We start from the raw sequence: 16054 nt of genomic DNA, 5'->3' as shown, positions 1-16054 counted from the left end.
CTTGTATAACCGACTGAATAATAACTTTCTCATTGTTTGTCTCCAATGATATGCCATCATTTATTTCCATACAAATGCAAATTAGTTGCAAAGAAAAGAAAGCGGAATTTTTTTCCAACTCGTGGAAATTTACTTTGAAAAAAAAAAAGTTTTGTATTCTGTTTCGTACGTGGAATTCAATGCTTCACTTGCCTGCCGCTTTCATCTACTTGACTTCGTTTCTTTGGCTTTTATTTCTTTTGGCGAATTTTGTATAGCGAGCAATAGAATGGGATATTACACCGAATTCGCGCCAATGGACGTCCCGTCCAGAGCGAAAAAAATCGAAGCAAGCAAGGCTGAAAAACTATGTTGCTTTCTGCTTTAGGCTATGCATGCTGAAGACTTTTTGAAAATTCCCCCCTGTATCATTTTACTCTACACATGTCCTTCTTCCTGGAGTTTTCTTATGAGGAAGGAATACAGAAAATTCCAATAGAAATGGCAGGATAACGTACTGATGTGAGGTGAAGTCTGCGTCGAGCCAAGTGGCCCATATCGCCAGAGCTTGTCCCGCTTTCTGTAGCATTAAGCGACTACGAGTATTTCTACTTTTCCCTGGACGGAATGCTAGTCCATCGTAGGGTTACCCCCAGCATTATTTCGCCCGTACCCAATTATACACCTGGGTGGAGAAAGGCACTATATGATTGAAGTGTCTTGTCAGTTAACACAACACAGTGACGCCAGCCAGGCCTCGAACTCGTACCGCTCGATCTGGAGTCCAGCGTAAATGTGCTCACTATAAGGCCACACCGTCGTCCAGATGATGTACTTGAAAGTGAGCTAATATCAATTGTTACGAGACTACATGGAGTTAAAAATTAATCGTCGCCTTTAGGGCGCGCACAAATGCGTTTTGCTCAGTCACTGGCAAATTATCACCTCACTTCAGACCTGGGGTGTTTGTGTTTAAGTTTACAAGAAACAACTGAAAAGATCTCCCATAAAAAAATGAAGCAACATAAATAACCTTAATATATTGGTGCGGTATTTCGCAGCATCCGAACAACAAGGAGATTTCCAGAAACTAGATAAATATTAATCGTCGTCGATCAGTCGCTTAATGATTAAGGCTTTTGCTGTGAACGTTTAGATAACCGCGCTAGACACATGGTATCCAGAGATCCGGATATGGGGCATTACTGTAATAGGTATTGAACTCATCTTGCCGCCTCCCCCCCCCCCCCCCCTCCAAAAAAGAAAGAAAATGTGGTGAAGAATTTGTACATCGGTGCCTGCAAATGAAACATTTCTCTTATAAGTTCTCATATTTGGCATTCAGTCCACGAGGGTCCGATAAAAATGATCATCGAAAACGTAGCCTTTGACATTGCAGCCATAATCGTAATACTAATCAATGTTCAAGCTTTTTATGTTCCGGTGAGAAAAACCTGCCAGCCTCCTAAACGATAATAATAATAACATCCACTGCTGTGACAATTGGCATGCAAGCTCGATACCGTCGAGAAAGCTCAAATACATATGATTGACATGTCACTGCTCTCAGTCAATCACAAATTCCGCTCGAATGGATATTGAGCAATGATATATATATTTTTTTTACATAGTTTCAACCCCTCTGGGTGATGCAAAGTGTTTACTTAACTATGACCTTCACAATTTCGCGAATCTCCCGATATCGCCAACAATAAACCATTGGGTTTAATGATGAGTTGAGGAGAACTAAGAATACCGATACTTCATAAGCTGCCAGAAAGGAAATTCTAAATTTATCCACTATTAACAAAATTGTGCAGCATAAATGCGGAACATAACAAGTGAGGAAAACAATGTAAACAAACAAAGCGTTTATGGCCGACTTTTTTGTCGAAGTAGTTCTATTGCTTGGCCATTTTGAACTTGGCATTGGCATTGTATTTTATTTTGATGATATTTTACTGTTTTGAAAAGGTAAATATACGCCACAGTTGTCACGAAGAGGCCAACACATACAAGGACTTCTGAAACCCGATCGTTGTTATTGGGAAGAAATATGTAGATGAAGGCAGCGGTGCCACTTGTTAGCCATATAGACATCAAGACAATAGTAATGCTTTTTGGAGTCACAAGCTCTTGATATCGAAGATGAAGACAAATTGCTAGGAGTCTATCCGCAGCAATGGCGGTCACGTTCAATAGCGATGCAGAAGCCAGAAAAAATATCGAAAAATGACATAAGGTGAAAACTGATGGACAAAACAAGTGAAGGTTATAGTCTCCACTGGCCGACATGTTTAACATCACTGCGATCGTTACACCAAACATTGGTTGCGCAAATAATCCCATTGCAAGATCAGTAGTTACAAGACTCAGGAACAATTTCTTTAAAGTAGCGGGTATCGATGAGGCTTTCCACAAGGCGCGAATAACAAGGAGATTTCCAAAAATTGCCACAACAGAAAAAGCCAAGATGAACACACACAGTGTTAGCATTAAAGTTTGATGATGAAGTAAAATTATTTTAAATTCCTCCAACTCAAGATTGCAGAATCTGGCAGTCATTGCAGAGCAAATGGTTTTTTCTTTGTTTGTTTTAAAATTATAGCCGGAGTCACGGGCTTGGTTTTTATTGTCACAAAAACCGTCAGTGAGCACATAAAAACCTTTTCTTTGCAATCTTTTATCTATATTTCTTTTCCTAAAATATAATTCACAGCAAGATAGTATGAAAGGGCTTTCATCAAAGGTCTTCGAATCTGTTTTCGGCTTGGTTTGAATTAAGACATTTTAAAAATGTTTGAATGCAAACAATGCTTCTTTTGTAATTAACAAAAGCTTCTTTTCAGTAATTGTCCTGCCAGAAGCAGAAATTAACATATTTTAAATTAAGAAGATTTTAAAGTTTTTCTTCTATTCACTTTTTAATAATGTAACTCACTACGGACTCTTTGTTACAGCCCTCCACAGGTCATCTGGTTTCTCGCATTTATTATGAAAAAATACTTCGCTCCTATTAAAGGAAGACTCGAAAATCATCTTTATATTTCAAGATGGAATATGCCATAAAGCCACAACTTTTAACGGATTCCATGTCCTATTGTCTAAAGGTCTAAAGCAAATGAACCTTGTTAGCAGATGATTTATACGTACAAAAACAACACTAAAGTGTGAAACAAATTAAAAAGCGAGATTAAAATCACGCACCTTGTGGACTGTTCGCTAATTAAAAAACGTGTTAGACAAGTGGAGGCAACTTGGATGCTAAGTGTTGGTCTAGACAGGAACAAGAGATGTGATAAGTAAACAAAATCAGTAAATTATCAGATCTGACACTAAGCTCTTCCAAATTCAATTGCAAGACATACGAAGGCTCATGGAGTGATGAGCTCAACGAATCTTTCATTAAAAAGCTAGAAAAAAAAAAAAAACTTAATACCGGTCTTGAAATTTGAAGATCGAGCTATGTACTTAAGTTCATTTAAAAGGTATCTGACAACAAAAAGGTATAGGCATTCCTTATCTAAAAGTTGCTCCAAGTGTATGGCATAAACGGAAGAAATGAAAATTCCTTAAGAATGGACACTTTTATTTCACTTATTTTCTCAGTCCGATGACAAAGCTGGTAAGTGCATGCCCCAACTTTGAATCTAAAAAAAAAATCGTTTTTATGCCGCTTGTTGCAGATTTTCCTTGTTTAAGTAGCCAACAATAAACGCCTCCATTGATTCATCAACCTTTCAGTGCAGGACAAATAACTCCCTGCTAGTGATTTATTCACAAATATAGGAGTGCACGAAGGCGATTTATTTTCGTATAAATAAAGGTAGTTTCAATAAAATTTAAAACAAAACATCAATTTGTCATTCTTAACCTACCAAGGTTAAAAAATGTTCGTTGAAAAAATTATTTTTATAACGCTGCACTTGGCGTTGTGCGTAATTAAGCGTCATACATGCACGTTTTATAGCCGTCCCTGACATCAATGTGATCATTTTTTCGTTTAACGATCAATGTGGTTGGTAACTCCTCTAAACCAAAACTAACTAACCTATTTAAACTACATGAATGTTCTCAGTGTCGATCTCACAATAAAAACATTTTGAGTGAAAAAATCAAAGAAATAGTTACGAAATTGTGGCCGCATGGTCTAGAAAACCGGTAGTGCCTAAAAGGGTCTGCTATTGTAACAAAATAGACTTCATGCATATTTCTCCAAAGTTTTATTTTGATTTTTGTCGAACCTTGTGAATCTTTTGAAGAAATTTGAACTGAATCATTATTTTTATACCGGAAATAACATTATTTTAACGAGTGACATATCTTAACGCTATCCAGACCGGGGGGGGGGGGGGAAGTGCCCGCGCTGAATTTGAACGCTTATATCTTTTTCAAGATTCAACCAAACACTGCCAAACTTTGCGAGTTTATCTAAAATTTTATCTGGGAATAATTTAGTGGGATAGGTTGTTGTGTCAGAAAATTGACGTCACCATGGCAATGGCATTTTGACAGGCATATTTTCCCTAATTTGTAATTTTCGTGTTTCTATTACTGAAAAATAACTTTAATGTAATTATTTTCACCTTTTTACGGATTTTAAGCACCGTTTTTTTTGATTTTGAGTACTTTGCAGTAATTTCGGGCGTTTTCTGAAGTTTTGGAAAAAAAATTGAAATCCAAGATCGCAGATCCAAGATGGCGGCTGTTTTGACATCATGATGTAATTGTCACGTAATGTGACGTCATCAGCCAACGTGACGTATACCAAAAGATAGATTTTTGGACATACTATATATCCTGTAAGTTTCATTGCGATTGCTTAAATATTCTGGAAGTTACGGGGGGGGGGATCCCCCCCCGGTCAGAAAAGATCCAAAAAAGACCGGTCTGAATTTCACTGGCGAAAAATGCTTTACGCATGCGCTGTGCAAAAAGTCATGTGACGGCTTTCCAGCCTTTTTATTGGCTTTTACCAAGGAAGGTGCTGTGATTTTTTACCTCTGTGAGAGATCGAAGATTGTTTTCTTCACGTTGTTAAATGTATCGCATTCTCCAGTTATTCTTGCATCCTGGGACCGATTAACAAATGCAGTTGTTTAATGCATTTCACTGTCAGTGGCGTTCAGGAATGAAGTATCGAGCCGGAAAGTGAAGCAAAAAAGGTAGGTGAATTTCACGTTTTTTGCTTACAGTATGTTTCGTGCAGCACGGTACACAAAGTAAGTAAGTAAGTAAGTAAAAGTACATTTTCTAGGCTTATTGTAGATATATAAATTAGCTTGTACCGAGTTGTTTTGTAAATGCGGATATATCCCAAAGTTGTTAAGAGACGTCCGACAAATTCAACAGCCACAGTTATCATGTTATTTTGGTCAGGAAGCGAAATGTAAATGGAGGCAGCAACGGCACTTATTAACCACAGAGACACCAGTGCAACCACAACACGTCTGGAGGTGACAAGCTCTTGATATCGGAGATGGAGTAAAATTGCCAGAACTCTGTCTACAGCAATTATGACAATGGTCAAGAACGATGCACAAGTGAGAAGATATATTGCGAAATAACACACAGTTAAAATGCTTGGACATAAGAAGTCAAAGTTGTAGTTTCCACTGGCTGCCTTATTCCACATCACTGCGATAATGATGCCAAACATTAGCTGTGCAAACAATCCAACAGCAAGATCAGAGACAGCAAGGCTCAGGAACAACTTCTTCAGAGTAGCGGGTAATGATGAGGCATTCAACAAGGCGCTTATAGCAATAACATTTCCAAGTGTTGCGACGAGAGAAAATGCCAGGTTAAAAACACAAACCATTAGCATGAAATGTCCTTGAAACTGAACAAGTTTGGCAGTTTCTGCCAATTTATGATTGCAAAGAAGGTTGTCCATTTCCAGTTTAAAGCTTAAATCTTAAAATATCGTTTTCTTTTCTCGCGATAGCATGTACTGGTTATACGGAAATTAAAGTCCCCTGTTGCTTTATCCACCTTTCTCTGCAGGCTAATTGACTGCCTGCTCATAATTAAGTCATAAACTCTTCTGCTAAATGTGATCGGCCAAACGGGTCGCTGACGGAAAGATCTCGCTTCTTACAGTCGGCCGTTCTTAAAAGAAAGAAGGCCACAGATCACAATTCGTTCTTCACGAAACCCGAACGAGGAACAAACTAACGCATCGCAGAAAAGGAACTTCAAACGGATCGCTGTATATGAGGAAACCGCCCTGAAGTAATTAATTTATGTTTGTAATTATATTTTACACTTTAACAACTGCGTTAGAGCTGTTCTTAATTTCACATACCATAATTGCGAGATTATTTCGCTTGGGGCCTCTAACAAGATGGCAGTCCGCCTATACAAACTGTGATACTTTACCGCAAAGTAAATTTACGCAGAGACGCGAGGATACCTTCTCGGGTTTTGGCACTTAGCTTACATTCAATCTCCTACTTTAACTTTTCGGTCGCTTGAACTTTTTCTTGATCGATCGTTAATTTAAAGAAATGTTCCAGTATGAAACGGTTTCTGAAAATTTCGGAACAAATTTTCTAAAACACACGTATGCATCAATGAATAATGACATCATACAGAACGGGCATAGAAAACTAATAAATAAAAAAGAAAAAAAAAAAAAAAAAAAAAAAAAAAAAAAAAAAAAAAATATAAAATATTTATAAAAAATAAAAGAAAAAAAACAAAAAAAAAAAAATAAAATAACAAAAAAAAAAAAAAAATCTTGTGTTTAAACAATTGTTAAAAAAATTGTAGCTTTTTTGCAAACGAAGTAATTGTAGTGGGGATAGGGTTTTAAATTTGCACTACGTTTCAAAACTGCAGTGTATAATACCTTTTACTCGATCACACTTTAGTTCTCTCTAGAAGCTGAGGGGTGAAAATATTTACGGATCGAAGGATTTGTCCTTTAAAAGCGCAAGGATTGTGGATTTTTGCGATACAACGAGATGGTTTCCTGTATTCGAAAATACAGCGGGTCGCAGATAAGCTATGAATTTTGGCTCGGATTCCGGACTCTTAATATCAGGGACATCGGATTGTGGATACTAAAATTAACCCTGGGGCACTGCCTCATACTTCACTTTCTTACACCTTTCAGAAATGTGTTTAATTTTGATTTGTCTTCTCCTTTTAGATCACTTATTATACCGCACGCTGTTCTCTACTATCGTCAGTGAATTATCATGAAGACTGCTCGTGTTGTTGTGTTTTGTTCTGTTGGTTGTGTCTGCGTCGTCCGGTCAAGGGATCAGCCAGATCGGCCGGCCGAGGAAACCAATTCGGGGAATTTTGGAAAGTAAGTGGATGAAAGTCCAAATGTCAGCGTTAAAAATTCTCCATAGTATTTATTTCATTCATTTTGTAGTGTTCATTGTCTTTCACACATCAGTTGTGTGTTTTAAATTGTTAACTATTGTGACTATTTACAGATCATACACACAAGCTTGTTATAAGCTGTGAGCTTGTCTTCGTGTTTTGTAACAAAGCTTTTAAGCTGAATGAGCTAACATGTGCTTGTTTGTTGACATGATAGGGCGCCAACCAGTTATGGTAAAGTCCCAAGAAATTCGAGGGAATAAATTTCGCAAGAGTTTAAATGGTTGTGACTGGGATTGCTTTGAAGGATGTCGCTTTTCAGATCCACTGTGCCCTGGTGTTTGCTGGTGTCTGTAAAACCAAGAATTCTCCCGGAACACCCAGGAACAGCTCGGAACACTAAAACGTTTTAAATTAATTAAAATAAATGAATAAAGAAGAAACAATACTTTTTATATATAAAAAAAAAAACTAGGACGAGGCTCGGGGGCCAAATAAAAAATTTTTAAAAAAATTGGGGGGGTTAATTCCCCGACCCCGTTGGAAGATAATTTTTTTAGGATAAATTTTAAAATAACGAAATTGGGTTATTAAATAAGTATTATATAAAGCAATACTCCAAATATCTGGAGCTTACTCATTGATTGAAACTATGCAAGCAGAATTTCAAAGGTTGACCTTTCACAAATGAAAATCAATTAAAGAGTTTCGAAGATTCTTACGAAAAATTCCGAAGCTGTCCGAGGACTTACGAAAACGACTCGAACACTTCCGAACACTTAAGCTTCTAAATATTTTCGAAGTCTCTTGCCTGAGGAAAAACATTTTTCCTTGGAAAATAAAATGGTAACTAGGAACAATTTATTCATATAATAGTAAAAAAATACGCCATCGCTGTAACTATGTGCGTTAATTCGAAAGATGAAGGCGCAAAATTTAAAGCAACGCACTGGTGTCAGTTTAATAAAAAAAAAGACGCAAATGGGCCCAAGCTCTCACAATGCCATCCTCGGATACCCAGGGGCAAAGCTTGAAAGAGCCCCTGAGCACTTACTCTTGCCGAACCGGTTCCTGAAGCGTTTGAACTCCTTTCTTCTGATTGACCAGAAAAACAGTTATCCTGGCCAACCGACGAATAGAACCAGCACAGCGACTCTGATGTCTTCTTACACAAAGTTGTTTTTCTCATCAGCTTGTCGTAGTTGCTTGGCCCTTGCATCGGATTATTTTTCGTGGAGAGTCTTAGAAAAAACTGTGCCTTACACAGCTACTATCTTCTACATCGTCAGTTTCGCGCTTTTTTAATAGCTAGTTGAGTTAACATTGATTTAATTCTATTTATTTCTCCTCGATCGTTGAACGACTTCTGAAACTTCCCACGTTGTGACAATCGTCGTTGCAAGGACCTTGCAATAGCAAATATATCGCTGACGTCACCCATTGTTATTTCAGTGCCAGCCAAAGAATTCTTGACTGTTGAAACAAAGGGGATTTTTGTTTAATTTGTTGAACCTTTCAATATAACAAGAACGATAATTGTAAACAGTGAGGAAACAGGAAGTCATGTATCGCGCACAGCTATGAAAATTCTCGATACCTTTGATAAGTCCACCTTGAAAAATTATCGACAGTTTTTTTGTTTACTTGTGCTATGCTACAGTTTGAGGTTTCCTGGACCCCGTTGAATTTTTATGAGAGGCTATCCGCTAAAATTCATCCGAGCAAGGGCCAATTCAGGAACTATGACGAGCCAATGAGGAAAACAAATTCGTGTGCAAAGACGTCAGAGTCGCTCGAGTCCTCGCTGGTTGGTCAGGAAAGCTTTTTTTTTCAGGCCAATCAGAAGGAAGGAGTCCAACCGCTTAAGGAACTGGTTCGGTAAGAGTAAGTGCCCAGGGGCTAATCTTTGTAATCTTTTTATTTTGCAACTTTAACCAAAATGTCTCATTAAACATGCTACACATAAACAAGTTAGATGCAGGGCCGATCAAACAGCTAGGGACTGATGTTAGTTAGGGGGCTGATTTATTTTGTACCAATATTTCGGTTAAACAAAACCAACCTTAATCAGGGGCATACAATGCAATGCTAAGTAAGTATGGAAACAAACGGTTACAAAATTTAAAAACAGCAGTTGTCAAAAGAGTATTATTTGCCCGGAAACTGATCGGATTTTTTCTCAAATAGGATAAGATACTTGGAAAAGAAGGATTTTTGTTCTAAACGCAAATAAAATCAGCATCGTTTTTGATCGATTGTTTTTCACGTACACACTGTTAGTGATTCAGTTAAAAAAATGCAAGGCTGGGATAGGGTATGGAATTTTTGGTGTCTGACTAGTCTAGTATCGGGTTGTAATATCAGCTAAACATGGTCTTATAAGGGATAAGAGTTTAAAAGTACCAGGAATAGACCTCCACCCAAAAATCCACGGGAAAACTTTTAGGGCTCTGACTACTTTCGGTACTCTGAAAACTTGCAAAGCTAGAGATCTACTTATATGCAACAAAGGAACAAATCGCGTCTAGCGGGAAATATGGAGATCACGCAACGCTTTGTATGCTATACTCTTACAATGTGCCAACAAAATTGATTATTTCACCAGTAGTACTATACGGGAAAAAATTATCGGGCTTAGAGAAATGCAATTTTTAGTAAATTTGATGCAAGAAATGAGTCAATTCAGTGCAGAAATGAGAAACAAAAAAGTGAGAAAAATGAGAAACAGAGCATTCTGATTGGTTGATAAACAAAGGCACTCACAGAGAGCTAATCTAACACTTTCACGCGATCTGAATGTCGCGAAGTTTGGATCTGCTACGAGTTGCAAGTACAAAAAAAAAAAATGGCTGGCGTTTTGAGCACAGTAGAGGACCTGAAGACAGCCCTAAATAACATAGCATGCACTGAAAGACAGTGGATTTTGGTTCTCTTTTTGGAATAAGTGGTTTCTCAAGAAGGAAATTGTCGACGAAATCTAGACTAAGAGCCCCGGGCTACGAGCCGACTGAGCTTCACGCTTTGCTTGAAGCTCAGTTATGAACCAGATAGCCTCAAAGAAATGTCCCTTGATAGACACTGTACTTAGAGAAAAGAACCTATATGCTTTCTATTGTACTGGACATAAAATTGTTTCGTCCAAGGAAGTGTTGAAAGGATAGCGAACAGCTTCATTTGGCTGGCCGTCGAAAGCGCTCAAGCAAAGCTCATTAAGTGTTAGATTTACAGTTTTTTCATGAATACCATTAATAAGTAATCACATGATTGTTCTCGTGAAATTAAGGATAAATAAGCGTAAATTTTCAGACTCAAATTATTTTGTTAGCCTTTGAAAAAATTACTCGTGCACGTGATTACCTATACAAATTCGTTCGAATAACTTAATATCCATGAGGTATTTTCTAAAGCTAACATATTCTTTTAATGTCACATCGGGACGTTACCGAAGTGAAACTTAAGAGGAAACCGAAGTTTGTATTGTTCACCCGTTTGCTTTACGCATTTTCATCTGTTGACTCTCCTTGGTATGGATTCGCCAATAATAAACGCGACATTTGGCTGATCATGATATCTCTATGGAAACTGGAGGTGATCAATTAGGCCCTTTTGTTCTCCATCAGAATATTTGCTTGCACCTTTAAATCCGAATACAAAATTTTAATCTCAGAGCTTTTGGCTTATACTTTCTCTGCAGCGACAATCAGCGCAGGAAATAATCCAGTGGCTTATTAGAATGAACAACAATCGTGGACAGAAAAAAAACTGTCTTCTTACATCACTGAAACTAAAAAAAATTGTAATTCAATTTCACTAAAAACACACAAAGAGAGCATACTTAATGTGTGTTTATTCGCCACTAACTCCTTCGAATCGAAGACAAAACTAGCGTTTGCGAGTCAAGGTCTTTTCTATGATGCAAAACATCCATTTGTTGTGTCTTCCTTGCAATATGTCATTTGAAAATAATAACTAAAAACACATTTTTATTATAAGCAAAGCTTGTACAGGACAAGCTATAGTCTACAAGCTAACCGAAGTACTCAACTGCAATATTTAGACAGTTATACTTTAAAAAGAAAAATATATATCTTTAACATTTTCCCTTGTAAAACTCAAAATCCACAATAGACATCTCATTTTCAAATTTAATGAAAATTATAAAGAAGCAATCTTTATTTGCATTTCCAGCCTAGGTAAATCGGAATGCTTTCCTAACTATACTTTTGACGATTTCCCGAATCTCACGATATCGCCAACAGTAAATGAGCGGGTTTAATGACGAATTGAGGAGAACTAAGAAGACTGTGATATGATTAGCGATTAAAAAAGACCTTCGAAATTCATCTGCTTCCACCAAAATAGCAGAAAATAAATTTGGCATGTTGCAAGCGACGAAAACAATATAGATAAACAAAACATTAAACGACGATTTCTGCTCTCGGTGTACTTTCACTTCTCTGTCATGTTGTACCTCAATTTGGATTTTTATCTGATTTTGATGATATTTCACAACTTTGTAAACGTAAATATATGCCACAGTTGTCACAATTACTCCTAGAAATTCAGTTACTACAGCTACTATGTTATTGCGGCTAGGGAGAAAAATAAATATGGACGCAATGACACCACTTGTCAACCACAAAGAAGCCAAGGCAAAAGCAACGCGCCATGATGTCACAAGTTCTTGATACCGTAAATGGAGATATAAAACAAGTAGTCTATCGACAGCAATGGCGGTTACGTTCAAGAACGATGCACAAGCCAAGAGAAATAAAACGAAATAATACGTAGTTAAAATTATCGGACAAAAAAACTTGAAGTTGTAGTTTCCACTCGCTGCTATATTTAGCATTACCAATCCGATAACACCGAACATAAGTTGTCCAATCAATCCCACAGCAAGATCAGATACAGCAAGACTTAGGAACAACTTTTTTAAGGTAGGCGGTATCGACGAGGCTTTCCACAAGGCTCGAATAACAAGGACATTTCCAAAAATTGCCGCGCACGAAAATACCAAGTTTGCAGCACAATAAACTTTCAGGAAAGTTTCGTGAAAATGAACAAGTTTTGCGTTTGCTTCCAACCTTTGAGTACAAAACTGAGCAACCATGGCAAACTTGAATATTCAGGTGGTCCTTTACTGGAGTCTGTATAAATAAAAGCGTTTTTTAAGTCAGGTAGTAGAGCTTTCAACTAAAGGGAAATTAAAATAATGTAATGAATGTTTACCTGCACATCACAAGACAATTAATCACCTGCTTGAAGTTTCTGCAAATTAAAACTATTTGCTTGAAGTATTTTTTTTCTAATTAAAATGTTTTCTCCTCCATACTTTGACAAAAAGCATAAATGCATTCCCTTTCTTATGTGCTGTCTCAGTTTGCCTGCGCATTAATGTTTTGAGACTTTTGTTACAGCTGTTTCAGAACCTGTCAATTATCAGTGGCAAAACAAAATATGGTTTTTAAGTTTATTTTTTACAGGATGAAGAAAGTTGAACATTATAACATTATATATACAATATTAAAAGTAAAGCAAGTTTAAAAAAACGAAAAAATAAAAGAAAAATGAATTGAAGGAAGAATAGCTCGGATAAGTTATTTAGAAATTACCATTAAAGGAAACATTAATGACGCTAGCTTTGACAAAATTATCCTCACTTTTAACATCAGGAACTGTGTATTTATGTCACTGTGATGTCAATAATTTGACAAAGAGATGTTGGTTTAGTCTTTTATGATTTCAAACAGTTCTGTGTTTACCTTCCTAATCTTTGCTTTTGTTTTTGGGTAACTAAACTTCGCTGTGTTGAACGCAGTTTCTGGGCCGCAGCTAGCGTGAGGGACGACGAGGCGCTTGACTTGCCAAGGTTCTATCTTGAAAATACCGAAAAATACTGTTAGTTGAAAAAATTATCACCGTTTTCCATTTGTCATTGGACGATATAAAAACTTAGCCGCGTAAAACGAGCAAATTAGAGGGAAGTGAAGTAGTTTAAATGATGAATTTGTAAACATCAAAATGCGATCCACATTGTTTTAATTCCCGTCGTCATGGATACGAAATAACAATCACACGGTCTTCAGTTACAAACCCTTTTTTATTTAACAACACTAGGCCATTGTCATGTTAAGTTTGTAAAGAGCCCTAATTGTCGTGCCAAAATAATAAAAAAATAACGGTGACTTTAACAATGACGATGACGACGACAACGACGACGACGACGCCAACGACGCCGCCGCCGCCGCCGCGACGACGACGACGACGACGAGACACACGACGATGACGTCCATACATACGTCCATACGGAGAGACGGACGCTTGCATCATAACCATCATTTCTCGCATTGATGGGAGGAGTGAATTTGCTTGTACGTCCGGGAGTTATTATTTTTTTTCTTTATTTGTCCTGGCTTTTGTTGTGCAATCCAACATAACTACTGTCAATAGACTCCTCGCGGTTTTTTCATCTCCGATATTAATGAGCTTGTGTCACGTAAAAACGTGATATTGCCTGAGCGTCTTAATGGTTTACAAGTGTCGCTGCACCCTTCATTTACGTATGACTTTTCAGTACCAATATGAGGCAATCAGAAGTGCTTTAGTATGTTGGCCTTTTCGTGACAACATGCAGTGGCATAAATTCACGTTTACAAAATTGAACCTGTAAGATATCATCAAGATTCTAGAAAAAATGGATATGCATAACCTTCTATGTAATCACAAACTGGCAGAAACTGCAAATCTTGTTCAGTTTCACGGAACTTTCATGTTAATGTTTTGTGTTTTTAACCTGGTGTTTTCTTTTGCCGCAACTATTGGAAATGTCATTGCTATTAACGCCTTGTGGAAAGCCTCATCATTACCCGCTAATCTGAAGAAGTTGTTCCTGAGTCTTGCTGTCTCTGATCTTGCTGCCGGATTCTTTGCACAGCTAATGCTTGGTACAATCATCGCAGTGATGTTGAATATGGCAGCCAATGGAAACTACAACTTTGACTTATTATGTCCAAGCATTTTAACTGTGTGTTATTTCACAATATATCTTCTCACTTGTGCATCGTTCTTGACCATTGTCGTCATAGCTGTAGACAGAGTTCTGGCAGTTTTTCTTCATCTCCGATATCAAGAGCTTGTAACCTTCAGACGTGTTGTTATTGCATTGGTGTCTCTTTGGTTAATAAGTGCCGTTGCTGCCTCCATATACATTTCGCTTCCTGACCAAAATAACATGATAACTGTGTCTGTTGAATTTGTCGGGCTTCTCGTAACATCTTTGGGATATATTCGTATTTACAAAATTGTGAGATATCATCACCAACAAATACAAAGCCAAATTCACCTGCAAAATAATCAAGCAATGAAGATACTCCGAGAAAAGAAGTCAACCATAAATGCTTTGTTTGTGCACATGGTTTTCGTCGCTTGTTTTCTTCCAAATTTATGCTGTAAAATTCTACTGAAAACAGATAGTCTTCGATTATCTTTTATGGTAGCTAATCACTTCTCGGGATTCCTCGTCCTCCTGAATTCTTCATTAAATCCCATTATTTACTATTTGCGATATCGCGAGATTCGTGAAATCGTAAAAGCGTTCGTAAAGAAATTATGTGTCACCGATAATACGAGGTCAGATGGATTGCAGTTATAAATGGTGGTACATCAAGGGATGGTGTCGGAAAGGAGAATATATAAAAAACGTGAAAAGCAAACTATAACGTCTGATGTAAAGTTCAAGGGGTATTCCTAAACAAGTTTCTTTTTTTTCGTAAGTAAGATTGTAGGAAAAAAAATGCTAAATTTTTGGAAGGAAGCTCGAATAAGAAACCAGACCATACAACACTGATTTAGAAATTTTTCAAAAGACAGGAATAATTTCTTGTATTTTAAATGTTAAAGAGAAGAGTGTAATCGTTATATCCACTGTTTTTTTTTAAAGTTAATAATACAAGATGGGTGATGGTGAATTTTAGGGTGAATTAAAGACAGGAAATCTTAACGTTTTTCAGACGTGACTGTTTTCTGTCGTTTTATTGATACAAATTAAACGTTTTTCTATTTATTTGCATCGGACGTGACTGTCATTTGCTGTTTTTCTGGTAAAATATTAAACGTTTTTATCTTCAGTCGCATCGGACGTGACTCAGCTGTCTGCTGTTTTATTGATAAGAAAATTTTGCAACTGACAAGTTGCATATTTGAAAGGCTTTGTATGATAAGTAACTTACAACTATGATTCTTAGAGTATTCATCTCTACAGTTGGTTTTCCATCTTCGTTAATATTAAAATTTGCATATATTTTTTTAAGAAAAGACTTGGTAAAGTAAAAGAACATAGCCCTTTCTTGCGGTCTATCTTGTAATGTGTCATATCAAAGTAGAGGATTTAATTTGAAAAAGATTAGACCAGTTTTTAAGTGCATGCATTTTGAACTATTGTTAAAACGATTTGTTGACGTAGCAGACAGATTATTTAAACATTCAAAATAAAAACGTAGGACGTAAAGTGACTTCAAACAAAGCTGATTGACAGACGATGATTGATGTTTACCTAGTAACAGAAAAAATAGAAATCTTCATGTTATTCGGACACTACCTACCGGACAATACCGGCCTCGTCAATTATATTTCGGTTATTTATTCTGCTTGACTTTTCTATGGGTTAGTTCTTGCAAACGTTACCACGAACACCTTAGGGCCTCTTTACATGAGAGCCGAGATGATTTTCGTGATT

At 37.0% G+C, this 16054-nt stretch overlaps 2 protein-coding genes and 1 pseudogene across 2 annotated transcripts; 1 reads left to right on the top strand and 2 right to left on the bottom strand.

Annotated features, from left to right (window-relative positions):
* Positions 1-1639: 1639 nt before the first annotated feature.
* Positions 1640-5875, bottom strand: LOC144644971 (uncharacterized; annotated as a pseudogene).
* A 5537-nt stretch (positions 5876-11412) lies between these two features.
* On the bottom strand, positions 11413-12663 carry LOC144648532 (adenosine receptor A3-like). Its single transcript, XM_078508065.1, has 2 exons — positions 12550-12663; positions 11413-12467 (listed from the first exon to the last, which is right to left on the bottom strand). The coding sequence occupies exon 2, from the start codon at positions 12428-12430 to the stop codon at positions 11507-11509; it is 924 nt and encodes a 307-aa protein (XP_078364191.1). The 5' UTR covers positions 12431-12467; positions 12550-12663; the 3' UTR covers positions 11413-11506.
* Positions 12664-13862: 1199 nt separating this feature from the next.
* LOC144648521 (melanocortin receptor 4-like) lies at positions 13863-15092 on the top strand. The gene has a single exon (XM_078508054.1). The coding sequence runs from the start codon at positions 14015-14017 to the stop codon at positions 14969-14971; it is 957 nt and encodes a 318-aa protein (XP_078364180.1). The 5' UTR covers positions 13863-14014; the 3' UTR covers positions 14972-15092.
* The last annotated feature ends 962 nt before the right edge of the window (positions 15093-16054 follow it).

The sequence above is a fragment of the Oculina patagonica genome, chromosome 1, assembly GCF_052425735.1.
Source record: "Oculina patagonica isolate OP01 chromosome 1, crgOcupat, whole genome shotgun sequence".
In the NCBI taxonomy this organism is placed as follows: Eukaryota; Metazoa; Cnidaria; class Anthozoa; order Scleractinia; family Oculinidae; genus Oculina; species Oculina patagonica.
Note: the sequence above shows the minus strand (reverse complement) of the source record. Positions and strands in the feature narration are given on the sequence as shown.

Bases quoted from the DNA above. Each gene is read 5' to 3' on its own strand.
- LOC144648532 (XM_078508065.1), bottom strand. From the start codon at position 12,430: ATGGTTGCTCAGTTTTGTACTCAAAGGTTGGAAGCAAACGCAAAACTT.
- LOC144648521 (XM_078508054.1), top strand. From the start codon at position 14,015: ATGGATATGCATAACCTTCTATGTAATCACAAACTGGCAGAAACTGCA.